Below are 26,128 nucleotides of genomic sequence, written 5' to 3' on the forward strand. Positions count from 1 at the left end.
CAGCCACAGACGTGGTTTGCTGGGGTGCCTGCCAGGGATGGACTGGGGGTGGGGCTAGCCTCCCAACCAAAACCTTCTCCCTCGTGCCTTGGCACCTTACATGGGCTCACATTTGTTCCATGGTAGCTAACTGCAAAATTTACAAGCCTGTCAAATGCTGCCCTTTCAAGAGTATTTAATCAGATATGAAGTACAGTCGAGTCCCGCAACAACGAAATTCACGGGACACACGAAAAATTTCGTTGTGGCGGAACTTCGTTGACGCGAATTGATATGTATATACCGTATTTTCGCGATACTAAGCACCCCCCCCCCTCCCTCTATTTTCGCGAGAAAGATTGGGGGAAAAGTTTGCATGCGAATCTAAGCACCCGCCTATTTGTTAAGAAGAGCGCGTAGCCAAGGCCGCCTCGTGACGCCCGCGAGCCGCGCGTAGCCGGAGCCATCGCACTCCCGAGGTAGCACGGCGTCCGCAGTGCGATCTCGCCGCACAGTCGGACTGCAGAGCCGAGCGTCACGGAGATTTTTCGAATCTAAGCACCCCCCCTCAATTTGGGCATCGCGATCACGAAAAAAAAAAAGGGGGGGGGGGGGTGCTTAGAATCGAGTAAATACGGTACGTACGCCAAACGGCAAAGCCGCGAACGAAACCGAAACCATCGTCAGGGAAATCTTCGCGATGGCGGTGGGAGGGCAAAGGTTGAGAGGTACCGAAGGCAGTCGATAAAGTGTCAACTTCACGAGAGAATGCATTTTGCGCCGCTGTTACAGCATTTTTCGTACACTGCGGCTGACGCCTAATCCAACGCGCCGGCTGGTCGCGAAACACTCATTTTGCGGCACACGCACCTTCGCAATGAAGCGGTTTGAATTATCGCAATTTCACTGTATATTTATGACAAAGTTGGCAAGCTTGGCAAGCTTGCGCTTACCGGAAGTTTTATTTCCCGAAGTCGGTCAGCCTGGATTTCTTACGCTTCACGGCAAGCAAAGGCGTTACGCGAGTCTCAGAGTCCGTTAAAAGAGCCATCGCATTGTCGTGGGTACGGATAACTTTTCTGATGAGGCGAAAATGAACCATTGCTTTCAAAGCAGTCGCCGGAGTCGGTGTGTCTAGCGTCATTTTCCCCAAACGACGAGACGTTAGCATCTTGTTGACAACAGCGGCTGCGGCGCGGCGGCTATCTTGAAAGCAATTTGTGACGTGCACAAAGTGAGCGCCCGCGCGGGCCTCATCTTCAAAGCGATCTGCGATGGGGGCAAAGTGCAACTAGTGCCGGTAAAGTCGTGTGCGCTGTACTTTCGACGTTTAAGTATAAACCGCATTCACGCGATCCTGCGCGCGACAGCGACAAGCGACGCGATGGAGTTGGCTGTCGCGTTTGCTCATCGCCTGCAAGCAAACCCGCATGCGAGCGACGGCATCGCGCGACGGCTCTCCAGTGTTGCCGGTATTAGGGGAGCAAGTGAGCACCAAACCTAGCGTGGCACATTCTGTAATAACTTAAGTTGATTTGTTTTGCTGTAAAAAGTAACATAAAGTATTTCTGAAGGTCTTGCAGTAGGTTTTTTTTTTTTCTTGTACGTATCAAAATTGAGTACTTCGCCCGTTCCGTCTGCGAAGCACGGCAGACGGTTCCCGCGAGGGGCTTTCCTGTTCCCGACCGTGCTCGCTGAACCGCCGGTGTCACTACTGATCCTGATCCTGTTCCGGTTTTCTACGTCATTGATGTACATCTTGTTCCGGCTTCGCGCTATTGGCTAGTCGCTCATAGCACTTCCGGGCGACGAGCGACGAATTCTAGATTTCTAGAACCGAGCGATTGAGCGAAAAGACCGAGCAATCTATTCGCGCGACGGCCCGTTTCGTCGCTCGAAGCCGTCGCTCGAAGCCGTTGCGCACAAAATCGCGTGAATGCGGTTTGGGCTTTAATTCGCGGTGAAGCGAGTGGCGGCACGAAGGTCAATTCGTTCGCTGTTATTGCCGCGTCTCACTCCAGCGTGTTGACACGGAGTTTCCGCGGTCATCGAGCGAGATCTGGGCCGCTATTTTGTAGCGATGCCTTTAAAGTAATAATGCTTTTTCGCGCTTATCGCGCTTTGTCAGTGGTCAGAGCGACAGTCCGCTCACGATATCAACGTTGATAATGCGAGCGGACCGTCGCTCTGACCACTGACAAAGCGCGAAAAGGCATTATGACATTAAAGGCATCGCTACAAAATACCGGCCCTGTTCATGTTTATCTGTGTGCGTGTGACACCGTGCCCGGTAATTTAGTTAGCGAATGTTTACAAGAAAACTACTATCTTTAGTTCGTATAGCAGTCTACTAACTTGATATCGCAACCGATGCTTCGCCTTGCGGGCGAAACTGCAAGATTTTTCCTTTTGCTTTCTGCCTCGGCGATCGCATGTGCCTTCACCTCGAGAGGGAGAAGTTTACGCTTCTTCGTTGGCGTAGCCATTTCACCCGGACACACACCACAGAAAACGGCAGCGATTGTGGTGATCCCCTGCAGTGTCGCGCAGGCGCGTGGTGATCACGCGTGGCTATGGATTGCAGTGGCTTAAACCGGTACTTTGAATTTGATTTCGTTCGTGAAAACCTCGTTCAAGGGGACATACGATCGTCACAGCTTTGGAAGGGCCTTCTAATTTGACTACTCGGCAGTTTCAATTTCAATTCAGTCACAGTTTCGTTCTCAAAAAGTTCGTTGAAGCGGAAATACTGAATAAAACGCCTTCGTTATGAAGGGACTTTTTTTGTATTACTTTCTATGGGCAGCTGACGGGGAATCCGAAAATCTTCGTTGTGGCGGAAATTTCGTTGTAGCGGCATTCGTTGTAGGGGGATTCGACTGTAGTAGGAAATTTCAGCTTACTGTTCCATGCCTTTACCAATCTACATGACACTGTCACAAATCACCTGTCTTTCTTAGACATCTCCAAAGTCTATAGCAAAGCAGACGATGATATGACGCAAATACAGCAGGCCTTCAGAAGGTAGTGAGGGGGTTGTACAAGGTGGATGGGCATTGGCCCTTTTGACAGCCAAGGTCATCATAATCATGGCTGCCTCTTTTGTGACTGGGGTAACATGAAAGGAAAATGGAGTATTGGGGGTGAGGAGTTACGGAGTCGCCATCTGTCGGAAGCACCTCGCTTGCGTAGTATGAGGGATAACGCGGCAAGCTCCTCATCGGTTTCGCTGGCGACACGCATTAAAAAAACCACGCAGGAGCCCTCCTGGCCATTTCTGTAAGTACTCTACAAACGAGGAAAGTTTCTCACTGTCAAAATAATAATCTTGGGCAACAGAAAGTGCAGAATAGTTTACAGGCGCTATCTCTTCGCCGAATACGTACAGTGAACACCCATTGCGCGCGGTCGCCATGTGAAATATGTACTTATAATGTGCTGTCTGTATAACCAAATTGAGCATAACAGAATGAAATCTCAATGTAGCAATCGCACGGGTTTGCAGTGACTGACTGCGCTTCAGCATGCATGTCCGCGCATAATGTTTCACTTTCGCTGTGAGCGCGTTTCCGCACCGTGCCGTGAGCTTTAGGCCGCAGCATATGAACATTTGACAGTACACGAGCAACCATTGTTGCGTGGATGCTATCAGAGCTGTTCAAAAATAATTTCATTATAACTAGGGACTTCGACGTTATACGACCACTCGTGATGTGCCGTCACGACGTTTCAATCTTCCTTTTTTTTTCTAAATTCTTGGACGTTTCAATATTATTACTTCTCAAGTTGCGTCGCACTGTATGTTTATCGGTCTTCTCAGCAAGGAATTTCCCACTTATTTTTTTCTGTTACTCCAGTACATTCATTATTTGGGGCTAACACAAACGTGAGCATATGCCACGCCTTTTTTGAATGTGCTTCTTATCATTCCCTTTCCATTCTGGTGAACTTGCTAGAATCTAGCATCAACAAGTTCATGGACAAAGCCATTACATTACAAGACATTAACCGGGCAGCACGCACGGGCGAGCTTCTCATTGCGCACTTTCTGTTAGTGCTCACCAAACATCGCAGCCCCAACGCCATAGCAGAAATCTTCCTCGCGGAAGTGCTTGCTACACACCCGAGTTGTAGCCGATGGCTGCTTGCCGGTTCTAAGTTTCGCAATCCAAGCTACACGCAGCTCCTTGGCCTGTGGGTACGTGTGAAAGCTGACACCGGGCTCCGTTGCGTACGCGTCCGACACTGCGGTACTGAGCAATAGCCTACCGTGTCGGATGCCTTCAAAGGCAGCCACTACCTATTATAGTGCTTTCAAGTGTCGTCAAGCAAACACCTGAAGTGGGAAAACATCCCCACCCCCACTTAATAAGAACCGCGGTGCAGGTGGGATGAAACGTTTCGTTTTCCGCTAGCTTTGGCGCTTCCGAAGCAGACAATGCGGCCGCTGTGTACACGTGATCCCTCATACCACGTCATACCGACGGTGGCGCCAGCTTTTCCAGCGGCGGAGCTCGGCCCCAGCAACACTAACAAAACATAGATGCCAGCACTTGAAGCACACACGTAGACGCAAGCAGCACTATTTCAGTAAAGTGTTGGTAAGTAAGTAGGCGTATTTAGAATTTGATTGCTCATACTATTTTTCTGAAAAAGGCTACAGGAAGTTGTGTAATCCCCACGGTAAGCAACAAAGCATGAAATCTCCCCAAAGTCTAGGTTTTAGTCCGTCATTCAAACAAACCTTTCGTAGATTAACTACATGTTTTATCACCCTGTGTAGTTAGAATACAGCTTACGTACCGCTCTACACGTTTCCCTAATGAGACAATACGAAAAAGAAAAAAATCTGCCAATACTGACATGCACTGGTGTAGGCCTTGAAAAGGATTTTCAAACTTGTATAAAATAATGCGAAAAACGGCTGTGACACAGATTAATTTTCACAAGCAAAATGGTGGAGAGACTGCAAGGTTGGAAAAAGGCACACAAACCTTGTTCTTGCGGCCGTCTATCTCAAAGAAAGAGTAATTTCCCTTGCGGTAGATTTCGTTTCCTGGTGGATGCTTCAGCGTGCATTTGGCCTGAGCAAGAAAGACGGAATGCGTTCAGGGTGAGATCAGGCTGCCCTCGATAAAGTAGAAAGTACCATTACACTGGATTTCTTTTTTTTTTTTTCCCCCTATCTTGACGAGGTATGGCCTGACCCTTACATAGGGGTAGGCCATTTTGGTCCAATTTTTTCAGCTAACCTAATACCCACGACCCCTTTGCACCAAAAAGCCAGTGCCATTGTTTCAATTAGGCAATTAGTAGTTCATGCATGCGCATCACATACAGGCTTGGTCCGGCAGCGCATTCATGGGTACAATCATCCTCCCGTGCCATCCATGGAGTTAAAAAGTATGTCTGTGACAGCATTAGGAAAAGTCGATGATGACAGTCTACTTGATCGCTAAGAAGACAGCTTCAAGCCCGAAGTAAAGAAACGCAATATGAAGTCTCTGCGATTGATGATACCTAACGTTGACCAAAAAAAAAAAAAAAAAGCTGAGAAAACCACATACTATAAACACTATTTTGTTAACATTTTTCATGTGCAAGCATATCAAAAACACAACGTAGCTTACATGAAGTAGATAAGGGCGTAACTACATTTTATTGTGTGCAGATGGCCTTCCCGTCGAGTTTCTGAGCATTCTGCTCAGCCGCCATATTGTTTGGACAGCAATGTGGCCTGCACCGTTTCTCACTTCAATGCCGTCTTTGTTGCCGGCTTCATTAGAATTGGAAAGAGATTTAAGATGGCCGCTGTCCCCTAAGCTGTCTATTTAGATATCTAAGGCAAATACGATTGAAACATAGCCAGAATGTGAAAAGGGAAAACTCCCAACTTTTACAATGAAGCTGTTAGCCTCTAAGTGGTCGGCATCTTTCGTGTCCGTCCATTAGGAGAAATTATCATCAGCAAGGCTCATACCCCCGTAAGGCAGATGCTACAAGCGCTCAGCAAAGTGAAGTGAACAGTACATACATTCATTGACATCACCCATACAACACACAGAGCAGCATATACGTTTCAATAAAGAACAAGCTCAAGACAACCACCCGAACCATAAATTAAGCATTGAATACCCCCCTCAGCAGCTGTAGTGGTGGTTTTGCAACAGCTTTGCTGGACATCCACTTTCGCAGAGCCCAGATGGCGGGTTTTTAAAAACTGCATCATATCTCAAGATTGTGCTTTGCCTTTAAAAGCAGCTTTGACACGTACACCCACATAGCTCACTAACAAGCTCTTCGGTATGTCTTTAGAAGCAGCGACAAATGCATACTATATCTGCCTTGGGATAAAATGGGGGTGGACATGCAACTTAGGCAAAGTACCTTGAGCCAATTTTACCAGGCCTATTTACTCTCTATTTACGGTAACAAAATAGTATCACCGGAAAAGTTGGTAGGCAATTCGACCTCTAGTTGACGTCAATGAAAGGCAAAGTCTTTCTGAGTGAGTTGGGGGTGAGAATAGGGTGTGTGAACCATGTTATTATTCACTCTGTGAAGCACGCAGCATCTCAAAATAGTGTCGCGTGCATCTTTGACCAGAGGCAGCATCTCAAAACACGAGCTGCCATGAGGAAAGAATACAAAAAAAGCTCTCCTTACCACTGGTACCACCTGTACCACCAATACCAAATGGCGGCACCACCGGTATCAGCCTATATTTTCAGACTGCAAATACCCACAGGAATGGCTTTAGACTGCTTTACCTTTGGGATCGGCCCATGATGAGGCTACAAACACATAAACCCAATACGGAAAAGTGGGGTTATCTTGCCAGGAAAGACAGAGCCTTGAAAAGTAGCGAATACTCCAAAAAGGCCAATTTCTCGTTGACTAAAAGCTAACTGAAGTTAACAAATTTCTCGCCATGTTACCAACACTGGGCAATATCTTAACCAAGGCGAGGGCCACTAATGCCCCAAAAGCGCAGTTAGTGAGACAAAGCAGCAGTAGAGATGAGCCAGGCAGCTGCCATGCCCCACACAAACCACCACCAAATTTCAGAAAGTTTGCTCACCAGATGTCGCTTGAGGCAGGTTCGGGACTTTGTGTACTTTAGGCAGAACTCACAGAGGTAAATGCACGAATTGACTAGTTCCTGAAACAAGAAGGGCGACACATCACAATGAACACTTGTCGAGTTCTTGAGCAGCAAATAATATACTTGTGCTAAGGTTGTGTTCCAGAACAATCACTCTCGGAGACGTTCAAACTGACAGAGGGAAATTTGGCAGAAACATTTGGCAGGCAGACACTCTTTTCATTAGCACACTCGGGATAGCTGTCAAGTGCATCAACAGCAGTAAAGAAACTTTTCTTCTTGCAAGTTACATGAGAAGCAGTTGAATAGCCAATTTACTTGGAGCATCATGTAAATGCTGCCTTAGGGATTCCATTCACAAGAACACGTAAATGGTAAAGCACAGACGGTGCTTAGAAGAGCATTACAGCCCCATTTTCGTGAACATGATTAGATGTGTGCAAATGTACCTGAATTCACAATGGCATCACAAATCACGCACAAGAGCAGTGAAACTACCACCGAGACAAATCATCCTGGAGCAAAACATGACACGATTCAACTTAAAAAAAACACTGTTCACTTTTGACATTACTCCATTCCCTAACTGACTGCAGTCTTAGTTGACTAATTCCCTCCCCTTCCTTTCTAGTTCTATTCAGCTCCCTGCAAAAGCTGCAAGCTCTACAAAAGGCACAGGCACCATGGCCGTCGGGTGGACGACTCGTGCTCACCTGTGGGTATGGCGAGAAGTACCATGGCCTGATGCGGTTGCGGCCCAGCTCGATCATCTCTATGTTCTTCATCCTCGTCACGATGTCATCGTGGTGGGCCACCATGCTGCCCGTCGAGCGTGGGCACAGTGCGGACGCGTCCTGGGAGTCCTGCGTGGCCACTGCCGGAGGCACAGCCTGCGAAGCGTAAACACTCGCGTCCAGTCTACCGCACTCGACCCGATGGGGATGCGACCACGCGCTCACCTTGTCCCCTCCCCCTTTCCGTTTCGATTTTGCGCTATGTGGCCATAAATCTTCTGGTCTGAAAATTGTTCAGTATGAACCGACTAGCCCGACAACACGTACAACTGACCGCCTGCAAATGGGCTACCCCCACCGCCTCCACAACGAGAATGGGGAGGTGGTGCGCCACTGGTGCAGAGCGCATGAAACGCTTGCAAAGTTCACGCACCTCTACATGCACTACAATGGATTGGACAGCTAGAGCAGGCATAGCTGATATTTTGGTTGCAGTTTTAGAAGAGGGAGTCGGGGAGGTCAAGTAGTAGGTCTTTTCAATTTTGTGGTGCCAGACTGCCCAAGACTGCACTGCTCATGGCCACCGGTGAAGCCCACCTTCGTTAGAGTGTAAAAAATTTGTTTCCTACTTTCTGGACTAAGGGAGCTGCCCACCCAGGGTGACGAAGGAACGTTTTCAAGCTGATTCTTGAAATAAATGTTTACTCTCTCTTTCCTACTAAAATTCACCTTTCCGAGAGAAATTTTTCGCATGGTCTTGTTTTATATGATCATCAGCATCGTTCGCATGCAAAAAAATAATTCTGTTTCTTTTGTAAGCTTTTTTTCATTTTTTTACCGTCCCCTAAAGGGTTAAAACATCTTCGCAAACAGAATCTACTTTTCATAAAACTTGAAACAGCCATTCGTAAAATTGTAGAACGAACCCAAATTCATAAACTTTACTACAAAATTGGGAGAGATGGCAGGTATGCATTTTGCAAATTTTGCCAAAGCAGCATGACCATCAAAAAAGATGCGTTTCAGAAAAGAGCGGCGTTTCAAACCATCGATAGTGGGCGGCCATTTTTTCGTCCACCTTTGACGATCACGAAACTTCGGAGCGCGTTCAAAAATCGCCGCCTCGCGGAAAGAAAGCGAACTGCTTAGAAAACTAAAATGTACTTTCTACTCCTTCACGTACGATAGCACAGTATGTCCGTGAGCGGCGCAGAAGGTCTCGAAAGCGGCATTTCAAACCATCCATAGAGGAATAACGATGCCCAAATGGGCGCGGTACGGAAAGAGTTAATTTCAGTGGAGGAAGCAAGGACTGGTTGTTAGTGAACGCTAATCAGGTGCTCCTTTTCATGTAAGTTTTTCTGTTCACCTTTCTCCAAGACTTACAGAGACCTGGCCACTACTGCTAACATAATTTTACTTTGTTGTCAGAGGCCGACTACAACAAAATTTTGGGCCGCATAAAAAGAACAGCTCCGGACAGCAGTAGATAAATTTCGCTTGTATTTGGAAATTTCTGCGATGGATAACTTAATTTGCATGCCTTGATTACCTTAAGTGCTTTTGCATGATCATGCACGAAATGCAGATGCTCTTGTGAGCGTCAGAAATAAGAAATGCTCACCTCGTTTTCAGTGGGTGGAAATTTCCTCTTCCTTCCCGCTGCTTTCTTTGGTGGAGCTCCATTCTGCAGGCACGGAACAACCGGGGTCAAAAATCCAACAAGGACTTCGAAAGGTCCGTGGTCGAAACAAATTCTAACCAGGGACTGTACTTTGTAACATTCCATTTAATTTTCCATTCTAAGCATTTTGTGTCAGTCGCATGTTGCACCAATCCCAGCGATGACGACGGCGCAGCAGCATCCTAGCCAATCACAAGGGACAAAAATCACGAGAGAGTTTGCAAAAATACAGGTGCAGGGCAGCATTTCAGCACCGTCTCGTTCTGCCAAAACAGCGCACCCACTATTCTGCTTTTACATGCTGCAAAGAGGGCCAGGGAAGAGAAGTCGCATGATCTCCATTTTGACATAACCTAAAGCCAACATTCCTTAAAATTAGGGAATAGTTGCACCATTTCCTTGGGATTGCTCTTACCACGGAGGCATACATTCTAAAACGACTCGAGGTAATAGTTAGACAATATTTCGAATTACAATAATTACCTTTTTAACCGAAAATATCAGACCATTGATTTTAACGCGAGACTTGAAACCCGTCACCTGATGCATTCATAACTGGCTCCAGACACGCTGATGGTGCCAATTTCTACTGTGTGATGAATTCTGGCCAATTTCATGCAATAAACTGACACTGAACTGCCAAACATCGCAACTGTCAACATACTTAGCAGACATCCACGGGCGACGTGATTGTACACGTCACCATCGGGCAACCATGAAGAGAATGTCCCTTTCAAGTAATTATGTTGCTCGCTTTTCGCTCATCGAAGGAAAAGTAAGGAAAGTGAAATGTGATGTCAATGAGCACGGTGTGAGAGCGGGGGGGGGGGGGGGGGGGGGTTACAGATGTGGCAGTGCCCTACTGCCAAGTGCTAGAATAAAGAACCAGTGCTAGTGTATGTGTTAAGCGTACGAAATTCGCATCACTCAGTGTATAGAGTGAACAGCACCATTGTGCGAGCCCAGCCAGGCGCAGGCCTTTATGGAGGCCTGCCAGTCAGTGTAAACAGTGTGTTGAGTGAAGGCTGCAAAGGAGGCTTGAGGACAGCATCACATGCAGCAGATATCGCAGCCAGTTCTGCCGTTATGGGTCGTTGCAGGCGGGGTAGCAGGAGGAGTAGGCTGCGGCGGTGCGTGGGCAATAGTACGTTACGGTTGAAGCTTCATCACTGAGGGAGGTGTTGGTGTAGACAGCGTGGTGATGGGGATGAGTGTCGCGAACTTCTGTTTCATGCCACCTTGCGTAAGACAACTGCCTTTGCGTGATCGGCATTCACATTTCGAGGAATCGGTGTAAAGTCCCCGGTCAGGGGACAACCCTATGGAGTAGTGAAAAGAGGGTATAGGCGTTGCGGGGACTGGCCAATGAAGAAGCGAGAAGATGCTTCGACCGGATATAGTGGCTCTTAGTCAGGAACTGATGCGAATGCTTGGCAGCCTCGGCTATTGCCTTGATCGGATCCATCTGGGCCATTTGGGCAAGGCGTTGCAAGGGTGTGAAACGCAGCAGGCCAGTGACAACCCTCACGGCTTCATGGCTAAGCGATTCGAGTTTTTTTCGTTGCTTTTGGGTCAGACTGTAGAAGTTATGGCTGTATACAGCACGGGAGATTAGTAGAGCAGTTACGAGACGATGGAGAGTTCGCACCTCACTGCCCCAGTTTATGGACACGATACGGCGGACTAAGTAGGAGCATCTGATGGCAGGTCTAAGTGATGTTGCGAAGCCATGTTGCTGAACCACCATCTGCATTGATGTAGATGCCTATAACTCTAAGACTGGTTTGCCGAGATATTTGCTTGCCATCAAAGGTGAACGAAACTAACGAGGCAGGAAGGGCTGCTTTTGCGCTGGCTGTCACGAATGGGAATCAAACCCAAGACATCATCCTCGGCAGCAAAACATGGCCGCTGATCTGTTGCTATGGGTGACAGAAAGCAGGCAAGTGCTTTCGAGCAAGCAAGCAAAACCTACCTTCGCTCATGCGCTCCACGTAAACACACAAAAGGCAAAATTTGCTCGATTGCCAATGCAGCTAGCCTGCCTGCACGCATGCGCTCCAGATCAGTGAAACTTCATTTCTAGGGGTGTGCGAATACCAAATAGAAGATTTCCAATCAAATATTGAATCAAGGTAATAGAGCCGAATATTGAATCAAATATCAGAAAAGTTTTCACAAAATCTAATGCTTACAAATTTTGGGCAAGAAAATATGGCGCTGCACATGCTTTGGAGTCTCTTAGCATTACATAACAAGAATCTAGCAAGCTATCAGTGACTTAGGTATTACTATGAGCTACAACACGGCATACACCCGTCAGTTCTTCCAATAATAAAAATGACAAGTGCCCTTTCTCTTGTAAACAGAGTGCTACCAGTAATCGTAATGGTATCATTTGTGTTCAATCTACACAATTTTACTGTGTAGATTGAGCACGATAGCACTTAGAAATCAAGGTATACAGTACAGTCTACTCTTATTAAAGGGACCATCAAATTAGTATGCCAGCACTGATTACAGCTCAGTTCTAGTATATAAAGGTCTGGAAATTATTTTTTTTATCAATTCAATTTCTGTTGAATATAATCGAGTGCTTTTTTTCCTTCCAAAACTAATAAATTAGTGATGCTCTGTTGCACTGAATACCAATGAGGTTCTCAGTTTAATAGTGGACCTGTATTTTGCGACAATCTTTTATTTATTGTACAGAAAGTTGTTAAAATACAGAAGGGTTAAACCAACTTTACGACTGTTGAGTTATCGTAAGGCCAATCTGCACGACACACGAAAGGGCTGCTCATAGTGTGACTTGATCACCGCTCCTCGCGTAGCCGGCACAGACGATGAGGAGCATGTATGATGACATGTATGTTGCTTCATCGTCAGGTTCAACGTGATTTGCCACCTGTCAAACAATATGAAATCTGGAGGGTCACGGCAAATTCGCGCCACGCTCGCTACTCCCCCCCGTCCTCCTAGTTTTCGTTTCTGAAGTGGTTTGTCGGCTTTCCGTGTGCCGCACGGTTGATGCGAATGCACCTGCGCCGATTCGGCACTAAACTAACTTCAGTCGCTAATGCCCAATGAAGCAGCGCCAATTAGGTAGGCCTAATAGCTGAGGCAGTGCGGCTGTGAAGAAAATTCGCAGCCAGCCAATGTGGTAATGGGCCGCAAGTCATCGCAGAATACGTTAGGACGGGTGGCTCATCAGTGATCGGCGGCTGCTGAAGCGACGTGAAGTTTGTCGCTGCACATCCAATGTGATATGTGTGCCTATCAGCAGCTAATCAGCCCGGTCTTCGCACTTCACGAAATACACGCTGCTTTTGTTCCCGTTCCCTCTGTCAGCGACGCGTTATCAATTCGATCGGACCCGTCGATCCAGAAGAACCTTGTACAGGCAGTGGCGGACCCGGCCGACAGGGCGCCATTATGCGAATTGCAGCGTTCGAGCACTGTGTGTGCAATCCCCACATCAGGCCAACGCCGGGGAGCGCTCGCAGTGAAAAAGTATGGTACCGTGTCAGCCGGGGCGGCACCTCTATGGCGTGCTTGGCACTCCTTTTGCGTCAAAAACGAAGTCAAATGCTCGCTTGGCCGACATCAAGCACGAGGGGCACTGCGCGGGTCTCTACACCGAATATATCGAATATCCGAAAAATGTAATAGTAGTAATTCGATTTGAAAGTCCAATTATTTGAATGTTCACTATTCAATTCGGTGATAGTCAAGTATTCGCACACCCCTACTCTTATCCGATTGCCCACAAACGTTGGCACTGTCCGCCACTGTCAACGACGGGGACCTCAGCGTCCTGACACGTGGCCTTCACCCCCGAGTGAACTCAAATCCTCCCCGCTCACCTCTTTGAGTGCTTTGCTCACTTCGGGTGTCCTAGCCTTCTTGCTCCAACCCTCGGAGTTCTGCACATAGGGAAGAAAGCAAGACAGCTGTGTGTGTGTACAGGTGGGCAGGAAGCAGAACAGCGAGAGCACTAAGCCACGAAAGTACTATGGAGGCACTAGCCATGGCAGCATCAAAAATGCCTGTCTGTGCTATACAAAATGCAATTATTGTCTTTAAAAAAAATTTAATGCTGCAAAATGTGCATTAATCAGCCCCAGATAGAGGCTCACAATGTGGCACAATGCAAAGCTGGATAGATAGATGATACATGCTTCACTATTTTGAACTTTAATTTTGTAACTGATGTGGGCCAACATTTCAATGCAACAGAAGGGATCGCAGCAGACTTACAACAAGCAATTACGGCCATTTGGGTTTCATAATGCGGACCAAAATATAATTACAAAATATATTTTTACATTTTGCAGTCTCCAAGAATACCCAACTTTGAATTAGTTCAAGATACTAATGTGATACGCAGCTTTGGATGTGCCCCAAGCTTATGTCTTGCAAAACTAAGTGTCTTCATTACAGAAGAGCAAGCAAGAAAAATTACCCGTGCTTGTGCCTCAGACACAACATCATGCTTGCTCAAAGATTCAAATCTTATAGTACCAATCATAGCATTATTTCATGTACCCCTAATTTTGTCATATAAACAGTCTCATAATGAAATGTCTATGTGAAAGTGGGCTTTTTTACAGTCTCACGTTCTGATTAAGTAAAAGCTGCTTCAGTGCAAGACCTTTCATCAGCAGTTAGCCAGAATAAAGAGCAAAGCAAGTGTCGAAAAAAAGAAAAAAAAAAAAAGGCAGAGGCTTTCTGTGCTCAACGAAAGTGGCTTCCACAACAATAGCTGCTGCCATCGTACCTCCTTGGTATCTTTCACGGCTGCGGATGGGGCCGGCTCGTCGGGCGATTTCTCGGCCCACGTTTCCGCCGCGCTGGCCGGTGGGAGGGCCTTTTCCAAAGACAGAAGACAAAAAATGAAACAGAACAGAATTGGGATGTGCCAAACTAAGCATCAAGCAAGACATGGGCATGGGAGATGGAAGGAACAGGGTGGGGGAGGGGGTAACTAAGGAATGGGGGGAGCACCAGAACCAAAAGAACAGGACTAGTTGGGACAAGCCCAGACGTGGGACACGTTCCTGCCTATGCTGTCTTCACGTCTGCAGTGTCACATCTTTGCTCGGTTTTGTTAGATCACTATGCGTGTCCGCAGCGCCTCCATGGAAAATGACCCGAGCCTTTCTTTCAAAATATGAACTCTTATTATTACCCCTAGCAGTACATATAATTAGTCCTTTCCCCAGCACATTTCATGCTCTGCTTCGCTCACAAACTGTGAAAAACAATTTACCCTTGCTGTCCTATGGACTGTGCACATCCTAAAGCCTGTGCCAATATAGTAAAACCTCGTTAATTTGCAAAATCAGATAATTCAGACTCGTTCTTTGGTCCCAGCAGGCGTATGCACCATTGAACGGCATCAAACGCTCGTTAATTCAGACAATGCTTGGAGCTCGGCGAGCATTTCAAAAGAGGTGCTAGCGGCCAACTGAAACAAAGCTCTCGTTAATTCTGACAATGCTTAGAGCTCGGCGAGCATTTCAAAAGAGGTGCTAGCGGCCAACTGAAACAAAGCCATACAGTCCTCATTGCCATAATCCTCAGCGGAAGCTGTACAGGAACGACACAAACACTTTCTGACTGTTTATGTGTTTACCACTGCACTTGAACCGTGTTATGTGGTTATACATAAAAAAAATTAATCCCTTGTGTTTCCTTATTTTCGCGCAGTGCTTAGACGGTGTGCTAAAACTGCTCCGCCCCCTCCCCCCCCCCCCAACATGTTCAATACAACTCCCACTTTTGTCTGCCAACACGAATGTGCAATGAAGCCTGCTGCACCATTTTCAATGCTGAGTTAAAGGTCTCAAATGTTTTTGTGAACTAGCTGTGACGTTCTAACAGAACCTTCCAACGTAAACGGTCACCTAGAAACAGAGAGAATGAAAACACAGGACGCACTTGAGAGGCGAGCAAGACATGAAACCATGCTACTATATGCACATTTTTCGCTTCTTACCGGTGCAAACATCGAGCACTGAGATACCTGTCACATGGCATGCACTCTTACAAAAGGCTAAACCGCAATTTTTCACTGCACTGAGCCTCATTTGGACTGCTCCGAGCATGTTCCAACACCAGGTAGCACACCAGACAGATTGACGTAGGAAAAAGTTACGACCAGTTTCACAACACGCACAACACAAATAGGCCGATTGTGCAGGGGGTTTTCACACTGCCAGCGTAGCTGCAACAGATGATGCCAACAGCAACAGTCTTAGCAAACTTAATGGCAACTGTGGTTGGAAGAGCGTATTGTCACTTTTTTCCTTATGCTTCTATTCTGAGACAAAGCTGCTTCATGCAGGTGACGTATAGTAGGGCTTCACACCCTGATCCAGGCACATGACCAGACATGTACCACGTACAACATGTTTCCAGCCGGCTCTGACAGAGAAGCCATCTTTCAGGCACATCAGATGTCATTATCGGACCCCTCGTATCATAGTCTGCAGGCTTCCTACTTCAACCCGCATTATTAAAGCAGTACTGACACATATTTTTAAAGTTGTAAAAGCTCTACCACACACTCCTGGCACATATGATGACCACACGTCGCAATTTCCATGCAGCTTGTATGCAATCTCACACCTGACCTCTAAAGTAGTTTATGGGTTTAGAAGAAGTTGTTGGGCGAGTTGGTACATATTAGCGAACATTGTTTAACATGCGCGAACAAACGGACAACAGAGACAGCATGGAACAAGAACGGGCGCAGTCCAGTGCATCCTTGTCCATGTTGTCTCTGTGGTCCGTTTGTTTGCGCAGTTAAACGATGTTCGCTAGTTTTTGGGTGCAAACACATCAAAGGCGAGCTTCTCGCGACATATTGCTGGCAGCCAAGTCCGCCCTCTAGGCCTAATCAGCCGTGTCAAAAATTTTAGCTGATGTCATACGATGGTTTTACAGAGCAGGTGCCCCAGGGAAGTCCAAATAAATTGGTAGGTTAAAAAAAAAAGCAGCTAGCAACTGTTACAACAACCAAAATGCACTTGCTGTCATAACCGATTGAAACAGAAAACTATTGGTACATCTCAGGCTATATTGTCCGGGTTAGTTCACAGAACGAAATGGATGCACAAGAGCCTACACCAGAAACATGGTCCTGGTGGTTGCTTCCTAAACATTGCGATTTCTTTCCGGCTTGGCTAAACATCCCTAGTTCACTTTGTGCTAGCTAGATCACAAAAGGGCCATTTGCAGCTAAGCACAACGTGTGGGCCAATCAGTCACACATGCAACAAACTACTGTGTTTTTACCTCCTTGACCGGAACCTTGGCCTCTGCTGGAGACTTTTGCGGCCACACATCCACCTGCACAGTGCAAATGGGATTTGCATTACGAAACAGCAGGAGGAATAAACTCCATAAATTCATGGTGTCACTGCTAGTGAGTAAATTTTGACTTACAGGCAAAGCAGCCCACATTTTTTACTGCTAGTGCTCACTGACCAGTTTCAGAAACATCAGTTGAGGCAGTTATTCTCACGAGAGGGCGCAAACTGTTCGCGCACTTAGTCACAGTAGTCCAGCACGCCCCAAAATGTCTGGATGTTGCTCAAGCCGAGCCATGTGCGCCAAACAAATAGAGCCAATGCTTACACTAGTTAAAGAAACCTTACCATTCTACTTACGCGAGCAGAGCGAGTCTACGAGGACAAAGAAGTTGGAAAAATAAAAATCGCACACTTGCAGGACACTGCTGAGGTTCAGCAAGACAGACAGTGTCACCCATTTTTGAGCTCCCCCTACCCTGCCAAATCCTTCTTTTCCCATAACTGCAATTAGCACTAATCAGTCATTTTAACGAAATTAGCTCTGCACTAATCTGCTCAGTGGCTGAATGTTCTTGAGGGAAAGCTTGACAACAATCTGCAGTAGAACATTGCTAATTTCAAATGTACGTCAACTTTCCCTTCCATGAATCATTCTGTCTGTCCTCTACAGGACAGAACAGGTAGCTTTAAAATGACATGACTAACACAAAAAACAAATAAGAATACGAAGAAACCTCAGAGTGACGGCAGAATCTTCATGCAACTGAAAAACACCAAAACTAAGAAGGCGGTACTTTTCATTACTGCAAGACAGCAGGTCAAACAAGCTTTCTTTAAGACCTTTTGATGCCCCATGAATTTTGCCTGCGATAAGATACACCCAAGGGTACCTATAGTTTTCTTTTTTTGGTGCTTGTCTGACAGTCGGGCACCAATTGTGGCACTGTCCCAGTCTTGCAATAGCAAAAGAGAAACACAAGGGACATGGCATTACCTCACTTGAGGCATGGACTACACCATCTCCTCAGACTGATACCCGGCAAAATATTAACACCCTACAAGAGTTCATGCGTGAGGCCGGCTTGACCGGCAGGGTAAGAATGTATTGTTTCTTTTAAATTTCTTTTTTTTTTTCCCCACCACTGATCTTCACCCCGGCTTAGGCCATTGAGCCATCCATGTTACTGAAGTGAATTCTATTTGGTAACAAGTAATCCCCAGTCACACCATGTGTTTTATCATATTAGCACAGCAAACGTGAATTTGATAGGTCCTGGCATTTACTTACAGAGGGACCTGGACGATCCTATCAGGACAAGAATGCGAGATTAGAAAGACACGTTACTGATTGGTGGGATGTGAATATAATGCACAGTACACGACAGCGAGCAATGCCATTTTACTTACAGGGGGAGGAAGCCGGTCCTAAAATGACAATGAACAGATTTAGGTACACGCCTTGTACTGCCAAGGCATTATTGCAATGCACTACAAAGTTGTCATGCATGCCAACAAATTATGCGCAGCACTGGCAAATTTCGAGTGCGGCTACTGTTTACTCACAGTGGTGGCAGCAGGACGGTCCTAAAACGACACAAGGACGGTTTTAAAGCCGACAAATTACATTTATTAAGAACAGTCGCTGCACGCTATTGCATGTATACTTACAGGTGGAGCTGGTCGCTCCTATTTCCACGAGAAAAGAAGCAAACCAAACATCCTTTTTAATAAAAGAAACGCCAAGCACGGCATTCAAGATTAATTATTTGTAAGCTTCTCACAGGTGAGCTCAAGGTTTTTAAAGAAAACACCAGCATGCAGTCTCGGAAGTTCGCACCCGAACACCCCCCACGCGTAAGTAAATCAACATCTGACAAAGAGTGCGAAGAAGCGAAAGACTTGGAGAAAAGCCCTCACCACGGACGTTGCGGCCAGCAAGTCCGGTGAGCAAGGCCGAGAGCCATTCTTGACGTCCTTCAGGGGAGTCTTGTTCTCTTTCCGAGGCAGCTGTAGCTTCTTCAGGTCCAAGCGCTCGACCGTCACCCATTCGTCCAAGCGCTTGTTGTCTGCCCACGGCACACATCAAAGTGCAAGTCCAATTACAAAACAAAAAGAAAGCAACACCAAACATAACTACTAGGAAAATATAACATGAAGAAGATAACAAAGAGTAGCAGAAAGACAATAGTACATCTACAATTTGCGGTTACACATGTTCAATGTGAGACAGAAAAAAAGAGAAAGAGAATAGGCACCATGGCAGGAGTGTATCTCGAGTTAACGAGGTGGCTGGTTAGCTTATCGTGAAACTTTCTTTGGTCTGAGCATAAAGGTATAGGAAAAAGAAGTGTGTTCTGCAGGGTTATCGTGAGCAGAAAAGAATTATTCATTGCCAGTTTGCCCATTTACGCGTGCGATGGGACACACGTGCGGCAATCACGAGGATGGTGCCAGTGACGAATTAAATGAAGAGTTAAGCCTTGTGTGTGATAGGTAGGAGAGTGAATGAAGTAGAAACCACAAGCACCTACATTTCGCTTAGGTCAAATTTATTGCGCCCCCCATCCTTGTGAAACACTTAACGTTTCATGTTTTCCACACGCCTCTTTATGCAGCGCACCTGTAGGTCAAGAAAATTAGGTCAGAAAAAATACAGTACTTACAATCGATGAAGTGAACATAGTATAGGCATTGATTGTCAGGTAGCTCCTTGATGCTCAGTATTTCAGCAAGTGCTGGAAATAAAAAAGATGAGCACAGGTCAGTGTTATGTGGCCAGCATGATTCACTGACAGGTAACAATTACCCAACTACCGGTGTTTTCCCAGGCATTAAATAATGCGTACAATGATTTTACAAAATGATTTTGAAACAAAAGGTATTCGTGACAGGAGGTTGCTTGACTTGTTACGACAGTGCAGTTTTTTCATAAAACACGACCGGCCGGAAAGTTGTAAGCTAGCCACTGTACGTTACTACGCTTAATATTGTGGGGGATGAGAGAGATTAGGTTATTTCACTGCAAAAGTTTTCATCGAACGACACACGCAGTGTCATCTGCTACGCCTGATGTAAGCTAGCAGACGACACGCGCTCTTGAGCAGCGCGTCTTCTTCACTTTATCTTAAATCTCGCTAGATCACATCCGCTGCTGACTCCAAATTGCTTACTGTCGCATTCGCAAACGGCTCCAAGTGTCATAAAACAAAGCAACATGCGTCGCATACTAAGTTGTCAAGCATGTGAGCGTGCCGAGCTACTCACAAGAACTAGTCGTTTTGTTCGCAGTCACCGAAATCCTTTATGAAAGCAAATCATAGCCAACGTGATGCGTGTACCAACGGAATACAATCGTACACTTTGAAGACGTCTTTCAAAAGGTGCAGCTTGTAAACATCATTCATACTTACGCCAGTCGTTACTGTTCCGCATGCGAACGGGCATCCGACATCCCTCAGTGACCTGGGGCTGAAGACGAAACGAAACGAATGCACAGTCAGTAACCAAAACTTTCTAGTATTCAATACTTTAAGTGTATCAACGTCGGATGCTTGTCAACAGCCCGAAAACAGAACTAGCAACAACATCAGCGCGCCACAGTACACGTGCGAGACATGCAAATGTCAACAAAATCGCTAGCGCCCCTATGCGGCGCTGGGAAAACCAAAATGGCCGACTTCGGTGGATCGACCCCGGCGCAAAAGGGGCCCACGCTAAATCGGTAGCGAAATTCACAGACTTGAGTCGTGCGTTTTCGGAACCCTTGGAGCTTCATAAACGCGCTAAAAATCACCACGAAAGAGCAGATGGGCGTTTTACCGTTGATTCGTTGGAGTTTTCTTGATCAGTTGTGTCCTCAGTCATGGTGGGTAACAAACGAACGCCAAGTAGCCTTCTCATTGGTCCACAAGCCGAATTTTGGTACGCGAAATAAATACGGCTTAATCTAAAAAAATTTGTATTGTTATGTTCTATCTTCTGACGCTAATTTATTAATTTACACAAATAATTTGCAGTTCCTTACTTCTTAAGGCGCTATTTGCATGACGTGGAATGCGCATTGGTGCCGTCACTATGACGCAAATTTACTACGGCGATGAGTCATTGTTGTAAAATTTCCTAGCCACATTCTTATACCCCTGCCTGCACAACAGGTGCAAACTTCAGTGAGTTTCAATAGGGCACAGTACAAAGCATTGTATTTAGGGGCAAAAAGTGACAAAACGCGGTCTTAAATTTCTAAACAACGTATGACGTCACTGTGACGTACTACTTTTTTACTTCCTTAACAATCTTTAATTATGGTTAGCATACCAGAGTATAAGCTAGTCATAAATTTGTAAGTTATAGTTGTGCACTTAGTTCAAGCAGGGTCTTGCTTTCCTTTTTTTTTTTTTTTTTCATGACGTTCAGGATGACGTAGGACCAGCATGGCAGCTTCCAACGTCGGAAAAGTCGTGGTTAGCTTGTGTGGCGTGTGTTTGTGTTGGATAATGTTCTAGAACGTTTGTTTTGCTTTGTGCTACTGTTTCGGTGATCGGCCAGAAGCCTCTCTCCTCTACCTCGACTTTTCCATTGATCAAGGTGGTTAGCTAGGCCAGTCAATTACTACCGAAGGATGGAGTCCACGGTGGAGCTGTTCGCCTCGGACCCGGACTTCTGCAAGCGGTGCGGAGCCGTGCTACCGCTGCCGGGCTACGAGGACTTCGTCGTGTGCAAGATGTGCGGCGCCAATATCGACGTGCGCAACTTCCACGGCCTGGAGACGAACTCGCGGGTGGTGTTCAACGACCGCAAGACAGCGCTGAAGAAAGCGGCGCCCGCGTCGACCGCCAAGCCCGCCGGGCCGCTGGTTGACCGCAAGTGCTCGCGCTGCGGCCACGAAGGGATGACGTACGCCACGCTGCAGACGAGATCCGCCGACGAAGGGCAGACGATATTCTACTCATGCCCCGAGTGCCTCTTCCAGGAGACGGAGAACTCGTGAAGTTCGACGTTTGCCGACTTGCCGATTGTACCCATTTGTCTTGAACTTCGAAAATTAGTTCAGTGCCGGTTGTAGGCGCACCATCTGCACATATCTTACGCAAGTGCAGGGAATGCTGTGAACACATTTGTGCACGAAGCGTGCACGAATCTCCTGAAATAGTTTAGGAAGTCCAGGAGAATCGAACGGACCCTGGCTGCGCCGAGACAGAAAATTGCGGTAGACCAAAAGGAGGCGAGCTCATACGGCATCTGGTTCTGGATCAGCTTTGACTGTGCGGAGTGCCAATGGTTTCGCGTCAGCCAAGTCGAGTGCAGTGTGAAAAAAACCTGTGCTAGTGTTCTCTGTACTAGGTGTGTGCTGTGGTTTTCGTTTGAACCGGAGAGCCATGTTGCGCAACTTTTCATAAGTCTGTTCGTGTGGATACTTATTTTGTGCATTGCTGTTTCTGTTGACACTACAGAGTTTTAGTAACATTTTTAATGATTGTATACTTCATGGCCATGTGTGCTACCTTTGCAAGCAGCTTGTCAAAAGTGCCCGAGCAGGTACAGGTAGACTGCTTCATGCAAATTTTTGAAGTTATTAAAATGTTTTCAGTAATTTCAAAACTTACCGAGGTAATCTGCAGCAACAAGTCGGCATTTGAAGGAGCAGTTGCCGAACCTACAAATTGCTCTTTGCCAGGAAAATATATATATATATATGCCACTGCTTATCAATAGCAATGTAGCAGAATAAGGTGAAAAACAAGATATGATGCAGACAATGCAAGTTGGCCTAGCCATAATTAATTTAATCTATCGGAACCAAGCCATAATGGGATCCATTGTAAGCAGCACATAGACTATGACTAAGCAGAAACACGGGACGAGTGCTGTCTATCAACAGCGAGTAGCCTGCTTCACTGTCCTACATAAGAGGACAGTGGATGTGCAAGAGTGTGTGCAGTGCTGCAGAAGCAAAGCCAAGGACTTCGCTTACAATAGGTATTAAAACAATGATGATGAGAGAAGCAATAGCATTGGTGTAGAGTTAAATGCCACGAAGCCTCAGCCACAAATCTCCCTTAAAGGTCCCTCACCAGGTCTGGCCATATTGAGCCGACAAGCGCAGTGCATACAATGTGCGCTAGCGATCGTGTCTGCTAAGTATTACATCGCTGCAAGCTGCAGAAAGAGGCTGAAATTTCAAACAGAACGTCGTTTGCCCTTCTCCTCACGGGTGCCCTGCTCCAAGCCGGAGGGTTGACATATATGCACAAGTGCACCTGCGTACATGTCTTTGCCGTGACGTCGCTCATAGTGACACGTGACTTGACAATGACAGCAAGAGAGATGTACTTCCGTTTCGTTTGCTTGTTCCTACGTCGTGCAGTCGCACGCGCAAGCAACGAAACTACTTCATTTTCTACTGTGTTCCAGCGCGCTGTCGTGCTCTGTGATCCGCTTGTGTCTGCCTCAATGTTCGCGTAGCTCTGGCTTATACGGCTAGTCAGGTGTTCTCGTGCAATGCACACAAAATTGTGCGCTGCGCGAAATGAGACAAACGCAACAGCTCACGCGCGACACCATCAGCGGAAGTGCGCTGCGTGGCAAAAAAGCGAGGAAAACAAAAAGAAGGCAGTGGCGCCTGCCATGTATGCGTCATGCAATCCTCGAGTTCCGGTATGGGAGAATGTAGGGAAGGAATTTCACTTGCGGAGGCTAGACAGGGCCAGTGGAGAGAGCGTCTATGTTGGCGGTGAAGCTTGCCTCCTGAAATCATGCTTTCAGAGCACTGAAATATTTCCATCTCGGCTATTAATGAACAAATTTTAAAAGTTATTGTGGTAGAACGCTCCCTAGAGGGCACGTAACAACTTACAGCATATAGTCGAAATTTTCTATGTGGCTTGGTGAGAGGCCCTTTAAGTTTCCAGAAATGGCTAAAAGGGACAGCACAATGTAGACCTCTGCACAGATAGCTCGGCGTTCTTTGGCACTTAGTCACTCGTGTCTCGGTTGGATAGATAGTTATGCATTGTGATCCCATGAGCGCTGCCCATAACCAAACCCGTGAGGCCATGCTCAGCTGTTGAATAACACAGTCGCTACTGCAGCTGCACCACAGAGCACAATACACAACATAAGGAAACAAAAGCAAATACTTTTATTATGATCACTTCTTCCAAGCAATAGTATATGTTAAATGTGAAGCAGGAAACAGCAAAATACTGATACTGCTTTTGCTGCATTACTGAAGCTATATGTCAATTTCACACGTGTGGGCTCTGCTAGCAGAAGTAAGCCGGAATAAACATTCGGAGAAGAAATTATATGTGACTGGAGCTAAACAACCATTTTTCAACATGTATTTCGAATGAGAGAAACACCTCGCGCGAACAAGGGTAAGAGGGCCAGGCTTCAACTACAGTCACATGCTCAGGAACACATTCTGCACCATGTGTTAGAAACTTGAACCTTTGGGTAACAGCACAAGCAGACGACCGACCACAAGGAGGGAGACACGTACACACAAGCGCTGTGTGTACGTGTCTCCCTTCTTGTGGTCGTCTGTTTGCACTGTTACTCAAAGTTTCAAGATGTACCAACTCACCTAAAAAGAAGTATTGATGTGTTAGAAACACACCTCAAAAGTTGTCTTGAAGGTTATGACATATTGGGCATCAGCACGGTTGGCCTTTCTTGCATTAAAGAGGCGCAGATTTTTAAAATATGAAATAGGCTTCGGAAGACTACGTTTGGCTGGGAAGTATGGACCTTGGAAACCTTAGCACTTGTCTGCATTGTTCTTAGAAATATTGAACACTGCTTTCTCTTTTTAGTGCCACTGAGTCGCGTTCTGGGGAAAGCAAATCATTGACACAGGTAGCAGAGCTTGGAATAAAGTGCACATACCTCAGAAGTGCTAATAATATTTCATTTGGGCACTGCAATTAACAGTTCTGAGATCTGTGCCAAGCGCAGAGCAACATCAGACTAGATTCACATCGCTCTACAGGACATTTTAGAAGGACGTAGCACTGCGATACAAGCGGGCACAGAAGCTTGCACGCAGTGTACAGCCTCTGTCACAGCTCTCTAGAACACTGTAGTCTCATGCTGTATGGAAAAGAAAGCGTAATCTTTCAGCATTCTCTGTGTTCAAACTACGGTACTAGATTCGTGTGCCTTTCCTCAAGCTTTATAAAAAATAAAAAATAATGGAACAAGGAAGAGTGTTTCTCTTCCTTGTCATAATAGTTCAAGCTATTTTCGTTCTAAATAACAACAGCAACCTCTCTTGAAGTTCCTTGAATTCTGGCAGTAGAGATTTAGCTTGTCTGTAAATGTATTAACCTTCACGGAATACCAGGTTAATGGAGACATGGATGGCAACAACAGAGCTGGTAGTGGCATCTTGTGGCATTTTCTGTCCAACCACAATGCATTAGACACATTTTCATGATACATGAGTGCTCTTGTCAAAGAAAATTTTTTTGAAAAGTGCTGCACGGTAAAGATTACGTCGCTGCCGACACATTCAATCAGCAGCTAAACAGAATAGCACTCAGTCCCATCTGGTTAAATGCTGCACCACCCAAGCTTAAGTCTCGTAACACAGTAGTATTCCGCAGAGGTCAGTACATTTACAGACAAGTCAAAACTTCCCACTGTCTCTCAAACCATAAATCTGCTCTCAAATATGCATTTCTTCACTCAGCAGCACAGCATCTCAATGTTCTAGATAGAATTAATCGGGCTGAAATTTCTGCAACCAATGCAGCAACTGCTAGCCGATACGCATTGCAACGTGACCACCATATGAGACACATGGATAATGAGCCGACGACGAAGACTTTACACACCTCCATCAAACATGAACACAGCAATAGACTTTCTCTAAACAGTACGCATATCTGGGCATTAAAAGTCTCTCAAGAGATTGCATACATCACAACAACAGACAAATTGAAAGCCCACCTCCCGCTGCTAAGAAATGTCAGCACAGTAAGTCTACGCAACAAAAACAAGAAAAGGCTGCTAGAACTAAATCAAAAAAACATTCAGAAGGCACTACGACACCTCATGACACCACGCATTACATTATAGCCCAGGGGCAGTAAGCACAAAGAATAACGCAAAATATGGGCTTGGAAGAACCAAGCATGACCAAAGGAAAAATGCTTTCAAGCAAGCAAAAATGAACAACTCAAACTTTTACAGCGAAGAACATCAAAAGAATTTGGACAGCTATATAAAAGGCACTCGAAGAGTTGTAGTGGTGCATTCAAAGTTAAGGGAACAGCGCATAGAGGTTTCATGATAAATCAGTAAC

The 26,128-nt window shown here is 46.1% G+C and overlaps 2 protein-coding genes across 9 annotated transcripts in view; one reads left to right on the plus strand and one right to left on the minus strand.

Moving 5' to 3' along the window:
• LOC119458062 (histone acetyltransferase KAT5) overlaps positions 1-20,733 on the minus strand; it is a 47,177-nt gene extending 26,444 nt beyond the window's left edge. Inside the window, exons 1-15 of one of the 8 annotated variants that reach the window (XM_049670724.1) lie at positions 20,641-20,733; positions 20,232-20,289; positions 19,485-19,556; positions 18,739-18,887; positions 18,490-18,507; positions 18,385-18,405; positions 18,229-18,246; positions 18,110-18,127; positions 16,805-16,858; positions 14,283-14,372; positions 13,369-13,428; positions 9,443-9,505; positions 7,798-7,974; positions 7,061-7,141; positions 4,974-5,063 (exon numbers count right to left, since the gene is read on the minus strand). In XM_049670724.1, the coding sequence (XP_049526681.1) occupies positions 4,974-5,063; positions 7,061-7,141; positions 7,798-7,974; positions 9,443-9,505; positions 13,369-13,428; positions 14,283-14,372; positions 16,805-16,858; positions 18,110-18,127; positions 18,229-18,246; positions 18,385-18,405; positions 18,490-18,507; positions 18,739-18,887; positions 19,485-19,556; positions 20,232-20,289; positions 20,641-20,721 (1,050 nt within the window). In that variant the 5' untranslated portion in view covers positions 20,722-20,733. Of the gene's footprint in view, positions 1-4,973; positions 5,064-7,060; positions 7,142-7,797; positions 7,975-9,442; positions 9,506-13,368; positions 13,429-14,282; positions 14,373-16,804; positions 16,859-18,109; positions 18,128-18,228; positions 18,247-18,384; positions 18,406-18,489; positions 18,508-18,720; positions 18,888-19,484; positions 19,557-20,231; positions 20,290-20,640 lie in introns of all 8 variants that reach the window. The other 7 variants (XM_049670726.1, XM_049670725.1, XM_049670723.1 and 4 more) reach the window with 7 other exon arrangements.
• Positions 20,734-21,252: 519 nt separating this feature from the next.
• Positions 21,253-23,947, plus strand: LOC119458063 (DNA-directed RNA polymerase I subunit RPA12). Its single transcript, XM_037719864.2, has one exon. It carries the CDS (start codon positions 21,440-21,442, stop codon positions 21,806-21,808), a length of 369 nt encoding a protein of 122 aa, XP_037575792.1. The 5' UTR covers positions 21,253-21,439; the 3' UTR covers positions 21,809-23,947.
• Positions 23,948-26,128: the final 2,181 nt, after the last annotated feature.

This window comes from Dermacentor silvarum, chromosome 7, assembly GCF_013339745.2.
Source record: "Dermacentor silvarum isolate Dsil-2018 chromosome 7, BIME_Dsil_1.4, whole genome shotgun sequence".
Lineage (NCBI taxonomy): Eukaryota > Metazoa > Arthropoda > Arachnida > Ixodida > Ixodidae > Dermacentor > Dermacentor silvarum.

Coding starts and splice junctions, on each gene's coding strand:
- LOC119458063 (XM_037719864.2), top strand. CDS start 21,440: ATGGAGTCCACGGTGGAGCTGTTCGCCTCGGACCCGGACTTCTGCAAG.